The 21,357-nt window shown below is 34.1% G+C and overlaps 1 protein-coding gene across 1 annotated transcript; it reads right to left on the minus strand.

The window, feature by feature from the left end:
- Window positions 1-2,366: 2,366 nt before the first annotated feature.
- On the minus strand, window positions 2,367-21,336 carry elac2 (elaC ribonuclease Z 2). The gene is given in 24 exon segments (XM_042716855.1): window positions 2,367-3,206; window positions 4,508-4,652; window positions 6,558-6,636; window positions 8,244-8,364; window positions 8,795-8,894; window positions 9,664-9,773; window positions 9,875-9,913; window positions 10,570-10,708; window positions 13,435-13,554; window positions 13,784-13,918; window positions 14,192-14,271; window positions 15,243-15,369; window positions 15,584-15,682; window positions 15,755-15,867; window positions 15,974-16,046; window positions 16,135-16,193; window positions 16,302-16,357; window positions 17,015-17,122; window positions 17,234-17,302; window positions 19,214-19,271; window positions 19,396-19,460; window positions 19,680-19,750; window positions 19,880-19,930; window positions 20,900-21,336. Coding segments are annotated over 24 exon segments (2,631 nt in total). The 5' UTR covers window positions 21,166-21,336; the 3' UTR covers window positions 2,367-2,858.
- Window positions 21,337-21,357: the final 21 nt, after the last annotated feature.

Here is a 21,357-nt window from a genome sequence, read left to right on the forward strand (position 1 = left end):
AATGTTATGAACAAATAGCAAAACGCGGCTAGAGAGCTGAGGGAGGTGAATATCTAACTGAGGAATAAATAGCAGTGGTTGTTAAGGAAAAAAGAAAAACTTAGAAAATAAGAAAATTTAACAGCACGGAGGAAAGATTCATTTTTTCCCCGGCAATAAAACGATAGGAATATTTACCGCCAACCTAACATCTTTTTAAAAAAGCGCGCGCTTAGCATAAACAGAACGTGATTGTCCGTTGGTGAGGACTGCCGCGCTTTTCCAACGGAAGACCAAGTGGGTAAGACATTATACTGGGAAGAAAGGAAACATTAATCGTTTTAACTAAATTTATAGTTTAACTAAGTGTAACCATGTAATACCATTAAACACTGTAACTTTCCCATAATATATGCAAGAATACCAGAAAGAGTCGTTACATAAAGAGAAATCCACCAAGAGGATCTATGTCAGTATAATCATTCGATTCATTCGTCTAAAAAGTAGACCCATCACAAATGTAAAATTTTACTATCTGAATGAATTAAGGCCCGTTTGCACAAAGAAAATGACTATCATAAATATATAGTTTTAAAATCAGTCTAAATTTAAGAGTTCACACCACAACAGGAATCGCTTTCAAACCATTTCTTTTTTTTTTTTTTTTCAGCATTCATCGATCAGCCGATGGATGATAAAAATGACAGTCAATCAGTCTATCCTGCTTTAAAGAGCTTGATCATTTAAAGCTGAAGATGACACAACTGCAGTGTGTACTGAAAATAAACAAAGCATTATAGAGCATTTTCCTTTTTGGTGTGAACAGGCCTCGAACAAAAATATGACCTGCTTGTTTCTGCTTTTACAGAAAAGTCTGCCCCATAAATTTCAGCATAATCGATGCCACAGATAACCTAATCTAGACAGAACTTGTATTAAATCAGAATTCACATATTAAAAAAACTAAAAGAGCTTAAAACATTGTATAGATTCTGTAGGTTTGTTCACAAGGATGAGCTTATACAAGAAGTCCAAAAGACATCTAAATCAACGACATCAGAGCGCTACAGCAGTCTTTTATAAGTGATTTTCTTTTTCAATAAAAAAAGCCTACATCAAATCTATCAGACTACATCTCTTCAGATGTAGATAATTCCCACTGTAACTGAATTCACAGCAAACCAATCTTTATTTGAACCTCTATGATGAATATTAGATCAAAACCGCTCTGCTAGCATAGCAGTGAACACACAGCGCCGTCAACAAGATCAGAAACATTTGGGTTTTGTGTAATAAATTGATAACAGTATCAAGACTTTTCATGTCTCTGAGCTATATCACATCAGTTTTTTTTTCAGAGGCGAAATTTGATTAGATGTCAAGATAGTGTTTGACATACACGCAAAAGGCAAAGCAAGCATGTTTTCCCATTGGGCAACACTTAATGACAGAGTAACCATCAAACCCAGAGACGTGACATTAAATCAAAGGCTTTGTTGGCTGACTGCACCATCTACTTTAGCAACAGCTTCATCATTTCCTATTGGGGGGGGGGGGGTGGTTATGATGCAGTCTTTGTCACGTCTGAGTTACAATTAAACAAAACCATAATGCTCTTATTTAATAGCTACTTGTAAATTATTTAGCAATTAACTTTATTCCAAACAAAATTGTATAACTAACTGAATTGACTGGATGGTGAAAAGTGCCATCTTGACCTAGTTTTTTTTTTTTCTTCAATGTGAAATATGTTACATCATCGAAGTAAAAATGGGTTGCAAAAACTATTTCATGTTGACTTTTAACGTTCACCCCAACATCCCAGTGGTGAAAGAGTACATCTTTACTCGGGCGGTACTTTCATCCATTTTTTATGAACGCTCTACAACTGGAAGCGCATCCTCAGCCTTCCTTTCTAAGCTGTATTTTTAACTTTAACTTGAAACCTCAGTTGTCATGCTTGATTCACAATTTCAAGTCTTCTATAAACAAATGGTCGGTAGCTGTAAGATGAGTTGCAGCTATTTCTGCAACCATCATAAATGTGACATTAGCAAGTCACGTGCCCAACATAAATTACATATGAATCTATTAAATCCAAACAATATAAATATTAAATGCATAACAAATGCTATATATATATATATATATATATATATATATATATATATATATATATATATATATATATATATAGTATATATATATATATATATATATATATATATATATATACACACACACACATATATTATATATTATACACACGTTATTCAATGAAACTTTTTTTTACATTTTCCTAAAGAAAATATAAGTAGTGTTTGCACAGGAAGTGCTAACAAGATTTGGCAAGGGGGACTGAAAATAATTATAATAATGACAAACAGTTGTCCAGATTTACGTTTATTTCCCTACAATAATTAGAACAGCCTAAACTGATCAGCCATTTCATAGACCTAAAATAAAATAGTGCATACAGAAATATACAAGTGCTTTTTCCCCACATACCACTGCACTCAGTTTACTTGCCAAAAAAACCTACCGGATTCAAACTAAAATCAAATCCTGCATCACTTCCAAATGAAAATGCCAAACCTGACGTCTTCCTTTAGTGCTGAAATGTTTCTGTTTCAGGTTTAAAGAAGCTGGAGGGCTGAAATTAAAATGGCAAACATTCAAAGGTTTAAGGCAGTGTACTTTTCCACCATCAACCTGCAGCTTTAGTCAAATCGATCACAGCGGGATTGACTCCAGATCTGATCCCAGCCAGGAACCAATACGCTGTATTTCAGTGTTCATTTGAAACTCAGATTAATCTCCAGCTGCTTTAATCTCACCTTTTTCAGTTGGACACTGCAGACTTCTACCCAACATGGACCTTATGATATAGGCCTACATTTTAAGATCATAACCCATTGGTTCAGTTTTCCAGCCTGCATTCTGATTGGTTGGGTTGATCTAAACATTAGCCTGATTGGTTGCCCATCAGTTCGCTTAAGTCGTTTGATGGCTGCTTCCCGGTTGAGGTCATCTTGCTCTCTCTTGGTGACTCTGTTCGTCTCTTCAGGTTGCCGGCTCGTTCCGGACTCTCCATTAGATGGAGGCTCAGCAGTTTTCTTCATCTCTCTCCTTTCTCTCCTCTCCTCCATTTCTTCAATCTCCTCTGCAAACAATGCCTTCAGAGGTCGAATGAGCCGGGGAAGCATTGGGAAATCTCCAAATCGGATCTGTAAGCACAAGAAAATAACACATCAAACTTTACATTTCATTCAGAGTGGGATATAAATTACATTTTGTTTGCACAGCATTTCTCAGATAAGAAAATAATGTAGGAAAGAAAAAGAAATTAAGGGAAGGAAGGGAGAAAGGAAGTAACTAAGGAAGGAAACAAGGAAGGTTGTAAGAATGTAATTAAGGAAGTAAGGAATTAAATAACCAAAGAAGAAGAAAGGAAATAAAGGATGGAAATAAGGAGGAAAATAACTAAGGAAGTATGAAAAGAAGGACGGCAGGAACAAAGGATGTAAGTAATGAAGGAAGTAACTAAGTAATAAAGGATGCAAGAAACAAAGGAAATAAATATCTATGGAAGGAAGTGAGGAAAGGATGCAAGGAAGGAAATAACTATGGATGGAAGTATGGAGGAACATTCCGAAGGAAGGAAAGAAGGATGGAAGCATTGCAGGAATTAACTAAGGAAGTAAAAACGGAGGATGTAAGTAAAGGAAATAACTAAAGAGGGAATTAAGCAAGACAGGATATAATTCATGTAGAAAGTGACTGTGAAAAAAGACACAGGTAAGGAAGGAAATAACTAAGAATGGAAGTAAGGAAGAAAATAACTAAGGAAATAAGGAAGGAACAAAGGATGGATGGAAGTAATGCATAAAGTAAATAAGGAAGTTAAGAAGGATGCAAGTAAAAAAGGAAATAACTCAGGAAGAAATCAAGGAAGGATATAAGTAATGAAGGCAGTAACTGAGAAAAGAAAGCAAGGAAGGAAGGAAGGAATGAAATAACTAAGGATGGAAGTATAGGAAGGAATGAAGGATGTATGGAAGTAATGCAAGAAGTTATGGAAGTTAAAAAAATGGCGGATGTATGTATGTAAATGAGGAAATAACTAACGAAGGAATGAAGCAAGCAAGGACATAAGAAGTAGAGGAAGTAACTGAAAAGGAGGAGGACACAAGTAAGGAAGGAAGTTACTAAGGATGGAAGTTAAAAGGGAAATAACTAAGGAAGGAATGAAGTATGGAAGGATGTAATGATTTAAATAAGGAATTAAGGACAAAAGAACGGAGGGATGGATTTTAGTTAAGATAGTTAAGTAACGCAGGAAGTAAATAAGGAAATAATTAAGGAAGGATATGCGCAATGGAGGAAGTAAATAGTGAAATATCTAAGGAATTAATTAGGAAGTATGGAAGGATGCAAGTAACGAAGAACCTAAGTATGTACAAAAGGATGGATTTTAATTAAGATAGATAGGAAGAATTAGCTGTGAGATATTTGACAATATCCTCACCCTCATGTGGTCGAAGGAGATCCCCACTTTGCTGTTGAAGTCATCGCTAAAGAGAGGGATCTTCGCGTACCGCTGACTGAAGTGATTCAACACGATGAATTCAGCGTTCATCTTCATCCCGATGCCGATAGCCTGAGAGGTGGTGCTGGAAAGAGTTTCAGTTTCAAACACCGATCACTGACAGAATCAACAACCCAAACCCTGAACTTCAATTTACTCAAACCAAAATGGTCTTCACGGACACCACTGTTTTCCTCAACCATTTCTCATGTACAAGGGCTGATGTAGGATCTGTTTTCTACAAAGCCTACACAACAAATCTGTACATTTGTGAATTTCAGCAGATAAAGCTAAACTGAATTTGAACCAATCTGAAAGACGCTCTCCACCCTCTCAGGCAATCAATTCCTCACTGAAACCTAAATGAATCCCCCACAAAAACTCCAATCGATTTCACCCAGAAGCTCTCAGCATTATTCAGCTCTTAAATTGGAAAGGGCCCCAGTGTGAGACACGGAGCAGTTCATTCATAGACCCGGCGCTCCAGAACTCCAGCAGACAAGGAACCCAATCAGTGCTCATCTAAGAGGAGAATCCCACAACTTTAAGAGAGACCCGCTTTAAAAGAGTCCTCCATCAGGAAGCACATTATCCACTGGGAAGGCTGACCACTTTCATTTCAGAAGAATTCCTGTCTCTGCCTGCGATTAAGGGTGTTTTTTTAGCTCTTAAATCAAAAGATAGTGTCACCTTCTTGTTTGTTTAGTTAGTTCGCACATGACCAATACAACCTCTTCACATAAGACCTGCGCTGTCCAATAAGAGCTGGTGTTTGACTGTTGCATTATTGATGGATGAGAATTCATGCTGAAATGCATTCATTACATAGGAACAATGTTGATGGAAATTGTGCCACAATGAAATGGCAATACTGTCATTATTTGTTTGATATGTGAATTACAGCTCAAAAGTTCAGGGTCGGTAAGATTTTTCTCTTCTGCTCACCAAGGCTGCATTTATTATGTCAAAAATACAGCAAAAAACTGCAATATTGTGAATTATTATTACCTGATTGTTTTATGAATCAGCCAAAATGTGATGCAGCTGTAAAGAGACTGCTATTGAAGGATGAGCAATTAAAAACTATTTCAGAACCGAGCAAATGAAAAATAAAAACTAAGGAGGGTGTTTTTTTTTTTTTTTTTGCCCCAGTACATGTAAAACTTGTGTCAGAACTGGCTATGAAAAACTCAATTAAAATAGATTTAGTGCTAAAGACTTTCACAAACATTTCAATCAACAAAACTTCGACAAGCCTTTGGCTTTTCTTAGTCGGGGCTTAAAAGAAGGCTAAAGGGATAGTACACCCAAAACTGAAAATTTGCTGTTAATAGGGTCTGGTTTACAGATAATGTTGTAAATAATGTTCAGTTTCTTGCACAGTGTGATCGTTTCACTTCATAAGACCTTGATATATCATCAGGAGACACGGGTATTAATTTTGTCTTCCCTGATATGCTTTTTTATTCTCAAATACTGACAGACGCTGACTTGCATTTTATGACTCAGTTTCAGCTAAAAAATATTTTTTACTGTTCTGCTGAAGAAAAAAAAAAATGTTGGATGGCCTGAGGTTGAGTAAATTTACAGCAGTTTTTTATTTTTGAGTGAACAAAACTGAACCGAATTGAACTGAATAATGACACTATTGTCTTCTGCTTTACAGCTTAATCAAATTGTTCATACTTGACAAATTTTGCAACACTGGCACGTTTATTTTACTGAATTGAATCAACACCGGACTGAATTGTTCCAAACAACGACACACTTGTCTTCAGTATAACTCGTTTCATAACTGATTAATTTTACAAATTAAATCTGTCTCGTTTTTAAAGTTTTCATCACTGCTTCTGTAATTTTCCTATTTAATACTGTGAATCTGCTTTGTATTGTATAAAGCACCATATAAAGGTGACTTGACAAACGCCATCACAAAACTGAATTAAAAACACTTGCTATGACCCTGCAGATCTGAAGTGTCCTTGATTACCTGTGTCTCTTCTCGCACGCTTCTTCCTCCATCCCGTCCTCCAGTGTGGCTTCATGAATCAAAAGTGTTGCATTCTTGCCTGAGAGCAAACCAAGAGATGAATCAAACTCTCTCCCCCACACACACACACACACACAGATAAATTACAGATGACATGCTGTTCCCTCTTTTCCCCACTGTAACACACACACACAAACACCAACACACACTCAATCAATCATGAGACAACAAAGGCCTTTCCTAATGAGACGAGTGGAGCGAACCATCTCCAGCGTTCAGGAGGGGAGCTCGTTTCAGGCTGAATACCCTCATCACCGCCGGACTCCCTCAGGAGCCATTTAAGAGGTTTCTGTGACTGGGAGAACAGCGCGGAAGTGATCGATTGCATTGCTGATAAACACAGGAAGAAGCATTTAAACGCAGGCTTCATTCGTATCGATCCGAGAGCCACTATAGAGATTTAGGCGCAATTACAGACTCTCACTTTCCTGTTGGTCTGATGGGCCTTCAATGTGCAGATTCTGACTGACGGAGTATTTTAAGGGAAAAATCTCTGTAGAAATAGACAACGTTTGGTTTGTCTGACAATTCAGACTGAAAATCAACTGCAAACTTTCAATTTTATAGCATGCAAAACATAATTGTGTATCTTAATAAATTAATATCAGTATTTGTTTGTGTTTGGGTTAATAAATCTCAATAACATTTTCCGGCTCACATTTCACCCTCAAATCAACAGAATAAAAAAATGAAAAAAAAAAAAAACAGCACTATTCCCCCTCAAATTCGTATTAAATGTTTTGCAGAATAATAAATAATTTAGCTAAAACTTTCCAACAATACGGCCCTATTAGTTAACGCTGGTTAATGTTTTAACTAAAGCATTAGTTACAGTAATTTTTAGTTTTTGTGTTAAGTACTTTTTTTGTGTGTGTTTTTGTGTTATTTCAAGATACTATTTTAGTTTTTAATAATACCCTGAATTAGTTTTTATTTTTAGATTTTCATTATAATTTTTAAGTTTTAGTAAGTTTGTTGTTTTGTCACTGAATTTGTTTTTTTTTTATGTCAATTTAGTTTTTATTCATTTAATTGTTTTTTTAATTTACACTTATTTTAGTTAATTTTATTTCAAGTAATGAATTTAATTACCATTAGTTATTAAAAATACAAAAGTTTATTGTTAGTTCATGCTCTCTAAGGTCTATTTAATAATATGAACAGACACAACTTTTTTTTTTTTAATAATATTTACGTAAATGTCGAAACTAACATTAAGATTTAGAAATGCATTAGAAGTTAACTAATGTGGTTAACTAATTTTAACAAATTAAAAGTCTTTATAAACTATTATCATAATTTGCATATCATGCAATACCATTTTTAATTTGTTAAACATAAAAAAAAAAATAATAATAATAATAAATGAATATATATATATATATATATATATATATATATATATATATATATATATATATATATATATATATATATATATATTCTTAAGTGTCATCAGCAAGGAAAATACTTATAACCTTTCAAAGGCCAATTTTAGTCAATTTTACCCTTGCATCCCCTTTGATTTATCAGAATATTCAGGCCAATATGATATTACATACATGTATATACACACATGTGCAAAAGCAGGAGTGGTTAGAGTGTGTTTGTGTGTGTGGTTTTTACCAATATTAACGACAGCATCACAGGGCATGGTGTCTCCAGAGAACACGAGCTGCCAACCAGACTGATGCGTCAAACTGCAGGCGAACGCGTTCTTACAGTGACGAACATAACACGTCTGAAACTACACATTCACCAGAAACAGAGGTTTCAGTAAGGACAAATCACAACATGCTCATGCACTGTTTATTCTCTATGAACGGACAGTAATCTGAAGAGCCTGCTAGATATTATAAACATATAATATTCTGCTGTTGATATTACATTAACCAACATTATGAATATAATGATGATTTTAAACCAATATATTTCTAAGAGTATCAGAGTGCTAGAAGACAGATAAAAAAATATTTTAGTTGCCTCTATTTTAGGAAAATATTTAGGAAATATAGCAATAGGTTATGTAAGTTTAATTAATTAATACAATGGTGCATTTAAATAAATTATAAAACATATTTCAAGCTACTAAAATAATTTCACAGCAAATGAATAAATATCAAGATAAAAAAATGAATGGCTATAATCCTGAAAAAGCCAACACCGTCCACACAGACCTTGAGCAGGTCATTCTTCTTCAGAACAGCCTGAATGAAGGATTTGGTCTCGACTGTGGGAATCTCAGCACCGTCACACAAAAACTTTGACGGGATAATACTGGAAAGATGAAAAACAAAGGTGAAAAGTGTCAAGTGTCAACATACGTTGTTTCATTTCATTCTGACAAATGATAATGAGTTTACTTTTAATTGCGAGAATCATAGATGCTCTCACAGACCAAAAGAAAAAAACTAAAGACTCAGCACGACAACGATTTAGTCAAAAACAGAAAAGTTGTTCCCTTGCATTTTTACAAATTTCACATATACACGACAATGTTTTCAAAACGATTCACGTTTACATACAGTATATCCACAAAAACGCTGTATTATGTATGCCAGGCCAGTAGTTGGCGCTGTCACCTTGTTAGTAAACAGTAGCTGTAGAGAAGTGACGATTATATGTTGTATATGATGCGTCTCCGCTGTTGGTTGTAATATTGGTGAAGCAAATCCACACTTTGCTGAAGAAGCGTTAGCAAACTCTTGAGCAGCAACAACAGAATCATGTACTCCGCCATTGTTGTGCATGTTTGTTCGCGCTTGCCTTTAAAAGCGGCACGTACTGCACGTGTCTACATACATAACACGTACTACGCACGCGCATGACGTCACTGTTTTCAAAGATTCCCATATTGGGTGTTTACACAGAAACGATAACAGTGCCATTCTCAAAAACTTGCACTTTGAAACCCGTTTTCAAAAATGTGTGTTTTCAGTCCCCAAAACGCCGTTATCGTGTAAACGAACAGACAAAACGCATAAAAAGTTTTTAGCTGAAAACGTTGTCGTGTAAACAGCCTCTCAGTGGTAGTTTCCTCACATACTTGATCTGGCTGAGGATCTGCTGGCAGTGATCGTGATACTGGTTCAACCACGTCATGATCTGTACGGGAGCGATCAGGTACACGGGACTGAACGCTTTACCTAGACTATTCTACAACACAGAAAATAACTATCAATAACACAGACTTATCCATATACATAATAAAGATGAAATAAAACATACACAGATATATCGATACTGTATATACATACCAGAGCTCTCTCTCGCTCCAACAATAAATGAATCAAACCCTGTGTAGAGGATAAAACAGACAGGAAGGTCAGCAGAGCAATAAATAACATTCTAGAAATAAATTCTAGATTATTATTTAATAACCTTTTTTTTATAAAATGGATAGTTCCGGTCCTTGATTCTGATTGGCTGAGCCGCATTCTACTCGTTCTACACCTTTGTTTACTTCTGTGTGTTGCACGGCAACCACTTTGTTGGAACCAAAACTGTTTCTGAGGAACTACATTGTTTGGTGGAAGAATACTGTATTTATATCATTACACTTTATTTGCTCTGTTTTATTCTGTGAAACCTTACTACATATATGGAATAACCATTTTATAAAAGCAATTATCCCCATGAAGCCGTAGTTTACAGTGAATTTATAACAGCTAAGGGGGTTTTATGCACTCTGCTTCACGTCGTGTCTAACAACGTCCCTTAGCTGTTATAAATCCACTGTAAACCACAGCTTCTTGGGGCTTATTGCTTTATTTTAAAGATTTATCACACAGCTATATGATCCTGACTGGTGAATTCTGGGTTTCTGTGGTTAAATATTTTAGCTTAATGACACTAAACTTATTTATTCAGGATAATGTACAGTCCCATGGTCGCATTAACTGGTTTATTTTGCAAGTACAACCACCTCACTGCACGTTATCTTCTCGCTCACCGTGTGATGATCTGCGTGAAGGTGCGACACAAAGATGGTGGAGAGTCTGGAGAGGATCTCGTCCACATCATCGCCGTAATGACGACACAATTGGCCGAACGTTCCCTCCCCACAATCCAGCAGCAGCGACTGAGATGAGCTGAGGAGCACAGAGATATTTAGACTAGAGCCTGACCGATATGGGTTTTTTGGGGCCGAATACCGATACCGATATTAGGGAGTAAAAAAAGAGTGATACCGATATATCGGCCGATATTCTTTATGTGAAGGCTGTATTATAGTACAGTATAGTCAAAAGTTTGGACACACTTCCAATTCGTGTCTCCAAACTTTTGACTGGTACTGTATATAAAATGCAGTATATTGCCTATATAGACATAAACATATTTTTTTACAATGATAACTCAAATGTGGTGATCAAACACTATGTAATGGAGGCAGGGTATTTAACAATGTAACAATAAACTTTATTATTCAAAATGAGTCTGGCATCAGTGCACTGAATAGTAAGCTTCACTTCATTTATTATAAATAACTTAACACAAATAGAACTATAATATGAAAATATGTATAACTTGAATTAAGAAATTAAACAAGGTAAGTGTGTAGAGCAAGCAAGCTACTGCCAAATCTCAGCTTTTCCAAATGTAAACATCTAAAATGAATAAGTCATAATAATTAATAATATTGAATTTTTTCACAAACTCTGTGTTGTGCATTTTCTGGTAATCAAATGAACATGCAGAACATTCGGATTCAAATCGTCTTTTTGCAGTTTAATAGACTATTCACAGACACAGTGTATACATATATTTACTGACCTGTTTTTCATTTATTCATCAAAAATAAAACCAATTCCATGAAATTCTGCGTTATACAGTAAATTCAGTTTTTATGACTGGATTCCACGATTCCGTCCATGTTTTCTGCATCGCGGAAATCATAGGGCCCTACTAATGTAGCAAACGAATATGATAAGCTCATTGTGAGAGTAAAAGACGGGGACATTGTTATTCATTTACTGAGCATCGAGTCTCTCCAACTAGGTGACAACGTAGCGTTAAATCACCATTCAACAGACTCAAGCCACCACCGCACTGCCTTCTACTGGACTGCAGAAAGATACTAACTTTTCAATCTGCTACATTACTGACTGTACTGAAAAACTATGCTGACACCGTGTCTGCCCCTCAACAGGACGTGACAAAGCAACCGTTGAAAATCATTTGAACTTCTGTCAGCACATCATAAATAGAACGAGGCATCAGTTTACTACATCTAGTGTAGACAACATCACTGATTACAATGGGTTCTATGGCGGGCGGATAATTTGAAGCAGCAGACTCGGGTGAAGTTTGAGATCATCCACCCATCTCTACACTACACTGACCTGGGTCTCCAGTAGCAAACAATGGAGCACACTCTGCTGGACAAACTAAGTAATTACACCATTCAGAAGCATTTAATTTGCGTTATATGTTCTGTAAAAAATGTTCATATCAGTGGCATATTTGCCGATACCGATATATCGGCGACAGGCTTTACTTGATTATATTACAGAAATGATTTTACGACTCACAAATCATATCTTTTGTTTGGTTATGTTTTAGTTGTTTATATTACTTAAATAGATTCGGGTTGTGCTTTTTTAGCTAATTGTTTTTGTAGTTAATTTGATTGTAATTTATGATATGTATACTATATTAGAAAATTTATTTAATTTAATTTTATAGATTAATATTTCACTTTCTACTTCAGATTTTCACATTTGATTTAACATGTTACTTGCCATTTTTGTAATTATTTGTCATACCAAATATTTCTGAGTGAGAACTGTTTAAAAAATATTAAATAGTTCAAGTTACATATAATAAATATAATTATTTTGGCAGACACATATACATACATACAGTACAAACATTTTTAATGTTTTTGAAAAGTTTCTTTGCTCAGATATATCAGTTGGAAACAGGTCGGGCTGAGACTAGTTTTTAAGATTTTGACATGCAGTAATTTTTTGTCTTTTTTTTTAAATTACTTGATTATATTAAAACAGAAAATCAGAATATGTAGAAGGCTTCTAAATGATCTACTGGGAGTAAGATGCGAAAATTCAGCTTTGCAGTCAAAGGAATAAAATTATTTTTTAAAAAGTACGATTAAGCAGAACATGTGATACTTTTTTAGGATCATTTGTGAATATAAAGTAAAAAAAAAAAAAAGCCACTGAGTTTCTGATCTAAATACCGGCAGAACAAGCCACCAGAAAGAGTCAGTAAAGACGAGCCAGTAATTTTTTTGCTTTTTTTTTTAAATAACAATTCCAACACTTGTATCTCAGGAAAAATGTCTCACCTTGATAACAGCATAGAATTAGAAAAACATTTACAATACATATGATTAGAATTTTTTTTTTATTTGACTATAAAGGCATTCTTTTTAACCTTTTATTCAGCCAATATATTAGACAGCGGAAACTTTTCCAGGACCCTCTATTAAGAGCAGATATTTGATTTTTTTTCTAAAGAATGTTCATATCGACTACAGCAGAGGTTCCTTCTGACATGACGGCTGGATAATGATCCTGAAAATCCACCTGCATACAGGACACAAAATCCTGCGAATCTCGTACGATGGCAGAAAACTATTATTTTAAAGCTTGTAATAATATTTCATATAGAACACTGTTTTTTCGGTATTTTTGATCAAAAGATAAATGCCAGGCTGGCATAGCAGAAGGACTGTCTTTCAAAAACATTAAAATAGTACTGTTTCCAAAATTTGACCTGTAATGTACATAAATTATGAATACTATTAACACAATACGTGCTTTATTATTATTATTATAATTACCGGAACAGTTACGATTTAATATTACTGATGTTAATTAAAGTCCCACTGAAGTTTCTGATCTTCACGGCAGGAGAGCGAGCCTAGCCCACGGTGCCCAAAAACACAATCTCAGGAAACTTCTCACCTTTATTGTATAGTTTACAAGCATAGAAAACGGTGAAAAAAATGAAGCAGAACCTCTATAGAGTTATTTTAGCACTTGATTATTTTTTAGATTTTTTTTTATTACTTGGTATAGGTCTTTCTTTATTATGAGGTCTTTTATTATTGTTATTTTCAAATTGTTTCAAAAATATATTCTTTTTTTTTTCTTACCCTCTATAAGAGCTTATTTTATACTTAGGAAGAAAGTTTTACGCGCGAGATGGATTCAGCCGTCTGGAACTTTCTGCATTCTCAACTGGTTCTTCAAGAGATTCAGGTTGGCACTTCGTTCGGCTCGGCTGCTTCCTTCACAAACTCCTCAGAGTCGCAGGACGGGATGGCATCTCTACACACACACACACACACACACACACACACACACACTAGAAAAGTTCCTCAAAGTCTGGAATCTCAAAGAACTTCCTAAGAACTAGTTTCTTGAAGCTGTGAAAATCAATAAACTCACACTATTAGCCTGCAGATCAAGCTTGTGTATTTCAGGTAAATGAGGACCACAATGAAACTGTCACTTTAAAGGTGAGTTTTACACACAGCATCTTCCTAAGAAATACCTGTCGACGTTGGACCTGTAAACTGACCTGTGCCACTCCAGTGGGTCCGACAGCACTCCAGTTTGGGCCGAAGCTGAAACTTCATCAGACACTCGGCTCTGATGTTAGGAGTGCGGAGAGAAGCCCGCGGCTCCTACAACAACCACAAAAGACAAACTGATTAATAAATGATTAATAAATATTTCCTAATAGATTGATATATTTATAGATTGATATTTTATTAAATTAAATATTAAATTAAATTAAAAAATATAAATTTTAATCAAAAAAAAAAATTCAAGTACATTAAGCATATTAAGCATAAGCATAAATAATACATGAAATGTTAAATATAATAAAAAAAAATCTAATGAATAAATTGAATATTAAATTACAAAAAAAAAACAAAAAAAACAACATTAAGATTAGAAAATGTTATATCAAAATACAAATAAGAATTTACATCAGAATAAAAAAAGTTCCCAAAAGCAATGGTTAAAATCTAATCAAACTGACCTGTAAGAGACTATTTAATATTAAACTTAATAAAAAATAAATAAATATGAAATTAAATTAGAAGTGATCAATAGAGAAAATCAAAAGAGAAACAAAAAACATAAAAAAAAAACTATATTATTAGAAAAGAAGTAACATTAAAATACATTAAAAAAATTACATGAAAATACAAAAAAAAAAAAAATTCTCAATTGGCAATGATTAATCTAAATCAAACTGACCTGTAAAAGAGTAAATATATATATATATATATATATATCATATATATATATATCATAATTAATATAATATATATTATTATATATATATAAATATTCAAATGGAATAATAAAAAATAAATTAACTAATAAATATTAATTAAAGTAACAAACTTTGGAAAAAACTATTGTAATATTGGTTAAAATAAAAGGTAAAAAATAGGAAAAAAAAGAAAAAAAAAGTAGCACTAATAAATTGGAAAAAATATTGTTATTTTAAAAATTAGTGAAAAAGAGAATATTTGAATATTTATTTTGAATAAAATGTGATTGTTATATTTTAAAATATATATATATTTGTTTATATATTAGTTTAAATGGATAGATGTGTCCTAAGTGAGTGGTGCTGTACTTTGGTCTTGTAGAGTTTGAGCGGAGGGAAGATCTCAGGATGGATGGTCTGGAGTTTATGACTGCGGGTGTTGTGAGGCGTGAACGTCTGCTCGTTCATCACCAGATGCTCAGTGCTGCTGGGAAACCTGAGACACAACAGACAAGACCAGTCCAGTCGGGTCACCTTGATTTGAGTAGAGCTTCACACATTACCGGTTGTGTCAAAGCAGCTTCACAGTGTCAAACAGGAAAAGAGCTCGTCAATAATACACTAAAAGTCAGTTCATTGATGATCCTCTCTTCCAAAAGTGTCTGTGCAATCAGTCAAGAGTCAGAGTCAGATCTGTGTGATGGCTGTACCTCTCCATCCAGCTCTTGTACTGATCCGTGTCCAGCACTGATTCAGGCGTCATGTGAACCACGAGAGCCGCAGAATCCTCCGATCCGCCCGTCTGATGCCTGCACGCATGACAGTATGAGATTTATTCAGAGAAAACAGGCCTCTTTTCTCTATGACAGACATCTGCTCACCTTTGTAAGATGTGATTGGTGCAGAGCGGCTGAATGAAGTCCTCTGATGGACAGTCGACGACTATGAAAACTGGTCCGGGATCAGCCGGTGTGCACAGCTCCTCGGGCCGGATCTAAAACACACGCCGCACGGTCAGCTGGGAAACCCGGAGATCTTACAGCCTTCGGATGAACTATGGAGTCTACAGATGTTTTTAGGGAAAATCAACTCTCAGTCACCTCTTTTCCATCATGCGTCACAGTTTTTCCAGCTTTCAGAGCTTCGATTATGGGTCCAATGGCTGCTGTTCCTCTACAGAGAAACCAAACCATGTGTGTGTTATTTATTTTAGTCCTAAAAACATAATGATAGCTGAACTGAACAGATATCAGACACTTACACCGGCAGACCCATCTCTTTAGCTTTCAGAACCAGGAAGTTCCCTTTCTTTGAGTGCAACTGAAGAAACATCAGACAGAAAACAGGGTTTTGAGCACTATATGGTCTTAAAAAGTGAAAAGACACATTTACAGTCATTCTGTGGCTGGAGAAATTATTTCTGCGCACCTTACACACGTAAGCCACCACGAGAGATGAATCTCTGGTAACCTTTTCTTTGCCTTCTGTGGAGAGGAAAAAATAATTAGATCTAATAATAATAATTATTATTATTATTATTATTATTATTATTGCTGCTGCTGTTGTTATTACAAAATATAACAGAAAAATGAAAGTTAGATTGAAAATATATTTTTAGAATTTTTGTAGTACAAATGGAATGAAAATTATTATTTTACTCTATTATTATTATTTTTATTATTATGCAAAATATAAGACAAAGTGATTTTGTTTCTATTTTAAATTTAAAATGTTGAAATTTATCAACACAAAATAATTAAATGTAACGTAATGTAATTATTTTAATCACTTTGTTATTATTATAGGACAAAATAATATAATATAATGGACAGAATGAAACTTGGAGAGATTTGATTTATTATTATTATTATTTTTTTTTTTTTTGAAAATGATCAACATAAAGTATGCAATTCAAATGCAAAATTTCGCCTTCTTCCTGGACAATATATAACAATATAATAGTCAAAATGAATACTATAAATATAAAATCAAAAATTATTAATTATATTAAACAAATGTATACATTTAATAAAATGAGAATTTTCATCACATCCCTTTTAAACGACATGGTTTTATGTAAAACCTGCATCTTCTTCAGTCTAAGTTTCATACAGCAGTGTCACGTGTGTGTGGCGTCTCACCTGGACTGGCGCTGAGGCTCTGACTCTCCTCCAGGACGTCCTGTCTCCTGAGCGCCCCCTTCTGACTGCTGCTGCGGCCAGAGCCTGGAGAACATCTGCCGGCCTCAGCTCAACACACACACACACACACAGCACAGATGCTCTCAGTCACATCCTTCAGATGGGAATCACTCTCAGAGCTGATGGTGGGGAACAGTGTAAAAATGAGGTGACACTCACAGAACAGAGGAACTTGACTGACGGTCATCGTATCGTCTTTATATTGAGGTTCTGTATAAGGTCTGACAGCTGCGGACAAAATACAAATAAACAGAATCTCATTCAGATGCATGAAGGTACCGTAATCAGAGCACAGACAGACGAATGATCAATGTTACTATAGTAGTATTTATATACTATTGGAGTATTTATTTATTAACATTTTCAATTAGCTTTTATTTTAATACTTGGTTTAATTGTAATTTTCTTATGTACTTGTTTTTTTTTTTTCATTTTTATTAGTTTTTGCTTTTATCAATATTACCATTTCAATTTAATTTACTTCAATTTTAGTTACTATTTTAGTAAGTTTAATTAATGTTGAGTGAAGTTAAGCTGAGTTAAGTTTTACTTGTAATTTTACTTTAAATTTGTATAGTTTAAGTTTTTCATCTGATGTTTATATTAATTTCAGCCTTTTATCAATTAACAAGAATTTTTTTAACAATTTCTATTTCATTTTCTATTTATTTTATTTCAGTTTTAGTTACTTTTAAGTTTAACTTGAGTTGAGTTTAGTTCAGTTGAGGTGAGCTGAGGTAAGTTAAGTCAAGTTTTTTTTTTTTTTTTTTTTTTTTTTTTTGTAGTTTTTTATATGTTTTTTTTATTTTTAAATTTTTTTTAATTTAAAAGGAAAATTTTTTTGAAAGTTTTATTTTTTTTTTCTTAGTTTAGAGTTTTAATTTTAGTTTAAATTTGTTTAGTTTAAGTTTTTCATCTGATATTTATATTTCATTTCAGGTTTTTTTTTTTCAACTAACAAGAACATTTTCTATTTATTTTATTTCCATTTTAGTTACTTTTAAGTTTAACTTGAGTTGAGCTGGGTTTAGTGCAGTTAAGGTGACCTGAGGTAAGTTAAGTTTAGTTTAATTTAGTTGAGCTTAGCTGAGTTTAGTGGATTTAGTTTAGTGTTGAATTTAGTTTAGGTGAGATGAGGTAAGTTGAGTCAAGTTTTACTTTTAATTTTAGTTTGTTTTGTAAAGTTTTACATCTGTTATTTAAATTTAAACTTTATTTCAATTAACAGTAACAACTTTTGAAAAAGTTACATTTAGTTTTTGCTTAGTTTAGAGTTTTACTTTTAGTTTAAATTGGTTTAGTTTAAGTTTTTCATCTGATATTTATATTTCATTTCAGTTTTTTTTTTCAACTAACAAGAATATTTTCTATTTATTTTATTTCCATTTTAGTTACTTTTAAGTTTAACTTGAGTTGAGCTGGGTTTAGTGCAGTTAAGGTGACCTGAGGTAAGTTAAGTTTAGCTTAATTTAGTTTAGTTTAATTTAGTTGAGCTGAGCTGAGCTTAGTGGATTTAGTTTAGTGTTGAATTTAGTTTAGGTGAGATGAGGTAAGTTGAGTCAAGTTTTACTTTTAATTTTAGTTTTTTTTTTTTTGTAAAGTTTTACATCCTTTATTTAAATGTAAACTTTATTTCAATTAACAAGAACAACTTTTGAAAAAGTTACATTTAGTTTAGCTTAGTTTAGAGTTTTAATTTTAGTTTAAATTTGTTTAGTTTAAGTTTTTCATCTATTTATATTTCATTTCAGTTTTTTTTTCAACTAACAAGAACAATTTTTTAACAATTTCGATTTCATTTTCTATTTATTTTATTTCAGTTTTAGTTACTTTTAAGTTTAACTTGAGTTGAGCTGTGTTTAGTTAAGGTGAGCTGAGGTAAGTTAAGTTTAGCTTAATTAAGTTTAGTTTAATTTAGTTGAGCTGAGTTTAGTGGATTTAGTTAAGTGTTGAGTTTAGTTTAGGTGAGATGAGGAAAGTTGAGTCAAGTTTTACTTTTAATTTGTAATTTATTTATTTATTTATTTATTTTTGCTTCATTTCAATTAACAAGAACAACTTTTGAACAATTTAGCTTTTGTTTTAATAAACAGTAATGCTGCACAAAATCGATATGAGAGGATAACGGTGAACGTTTACCAAGTTTAATGTCCTCCAGCTGCCCGGAAAACACTCGAATGGCTTGTAAATATTTATCCTAAAATATCAGAACACAATTCAGTTAAACAGCACAAGATAATTCATAAAAATAGCCAAACTCTTTGATTTTTTTTTTGTAGTGAGATTGTTTTTGTTGCTCGTGGCTGCGCTCGCTCACGCACCAGCTGCGGCGGTCCTGACAGGACACACTGAGGGACTCCCGTGTCTTTGAGGGTCAGGATCATCCCTGCGCACACAAAACACAGAACCAAGCCATCACACAGTCAGCAGAGCAAACACACGCAGTCTCTAATCACCTGACCCTGCTGGCACTGCTTCATATCTCTGAGAAACATGGACTGTGAACGGTTGCAAATCAGACAGGGAGAGTGTCATTTCTTAAACATAGAGGTACAAATCTTGGAGAAAAAGCTTCAGTTACAACTGAATAAAGTCGCTGTCTGACCTGATAAACCGCCCACCGTCTCCCAGCTCATCCTGGTGAGGAAGATGTTGTCCAAGTGTGCGATTTTCATTCTGGATACAAACAAGACACACACGAGACAGAACATTTTATGATCTGCAGTCATTAATAAGCACAGTTTACCAAATGTTTGCGTTCCTCTCTGATCAGATCTCTACAGATGCTGTTATTTTCTCTCTTACTTGTGTTCCTGCATCAGTCTCTGTGTTCCTTCACCACAGTTAAACAGATACCTGCATATGAAAGACGTTAATTATTAATAACCCTGCAGAATCACTTTCACCAACATGCATAAACTGCTTAGACAGTCAGTGGCTCATGCAGATTCAAATATGAGTATATGTGAAAATATAGAAATACATCTATATATTCACTGAACAGATGCTTTTATTAAAAGGCGGAACATTTGAATCAAGAATTTCATGCCATTTTTTATATTTGATCTGTTATTACTGATTTCTTAATGAGGAGTTTTTAAATAAAAGTTAAGTGATTATATAAATAAAGTAAAATAATAATCAAATACAGTTGATGATATATCATTTCCAGGCATTTACAGGCAAAAACATTTATAAATCTACAATCTATACATTTATAATAATTAACAACTTATGTACTCGCATAACATAGATTATATTATATAAGGTTTAACGGTAAATTAGCATCATTATATATTTATACTCATAATTTTATTTATATAAATGTAAATAATGCATCTTTATGTTTATAAAGTACTGATTTGTTATCAAGTGATAACGTTTGTTAATTTTATTTAGAAAACTTAAGTTTTTTTATTTTTATTTTATTACTAACATTGCATAATCAATTTATTTAATTATTAATCCATTAATAATTCAGCAACAAACTATTTTTACTTCTTAGATAATCAAATAATAATAAATGTATAATCAAATAATAATAAAATACGAAAATATACAATGACATGTACATATTGATTTAGTAGACGCTTTTATCAAAGACAAATACACATATGAATCTAAGTTGCAAAACATTGTATTATTATATACATACTATTTTTATACGTATGTATATTATTATACATAAAAATATAAACTGACATATTATTGAACGCGTCTTCTGCTATTTTTGCATACTTTGCTCAACATCAGACACTGACGCCTCACCCGAATCACGAATACTGATTATAAAGTGTAATATCTGATGTCAGGGTCAGTGCTCACCTGTTGTACTCCGAGAAGACATACAGCGAGGCGCCACTGTCTCTGCTCCCGGCGCCCACCACCTGCACATAGACGCTAGAGGGCCCGTTCAGCTCGCCCTGCCTGCGGTTCTCCTTCACCTTCACACGGCGCAGCGTGTCTCTGACAGGCCGGCTCTTCCTGGAGCAGTGAGTCTCCATCAGTCTGACGGGTCCCCGCAGCGGAGGCTCTCTACCGAGTCCCGGCGCTCCGAGTGCGAAGAGACAGCAGCGGAGACGCGCGAGCATAATCCACGCGCAGCGGCTACGAGGAGAGGCTCATTAGAGCCGCTTTCTGCTCAATGAACGCGAATGTCACGGGCGATGTGCTGTAAGTTTGTTTAGAGAACCGCAACAGCAGTGTAGAGGACTCACGTGTGTTGATGATGGACGCGCTTCCGACGCATGATGATGACGTTTGACGCACGTAGAAATACCAGC

This window comes from Cyprinus carpio, chromosome A3, assembly GCF_018340385.1.
Source record: "Cyprinus carpio isolate SPL01 chromosome A3, ASM1834038v1, whole genome shotgun sequence".
Taxonomy (NCBI): Eukaryota; Metazoa; Chordata; class Actinopteri; order Cypriniformes; family Cyprinidae; genus Cyprinus; species Cyprinus carpio.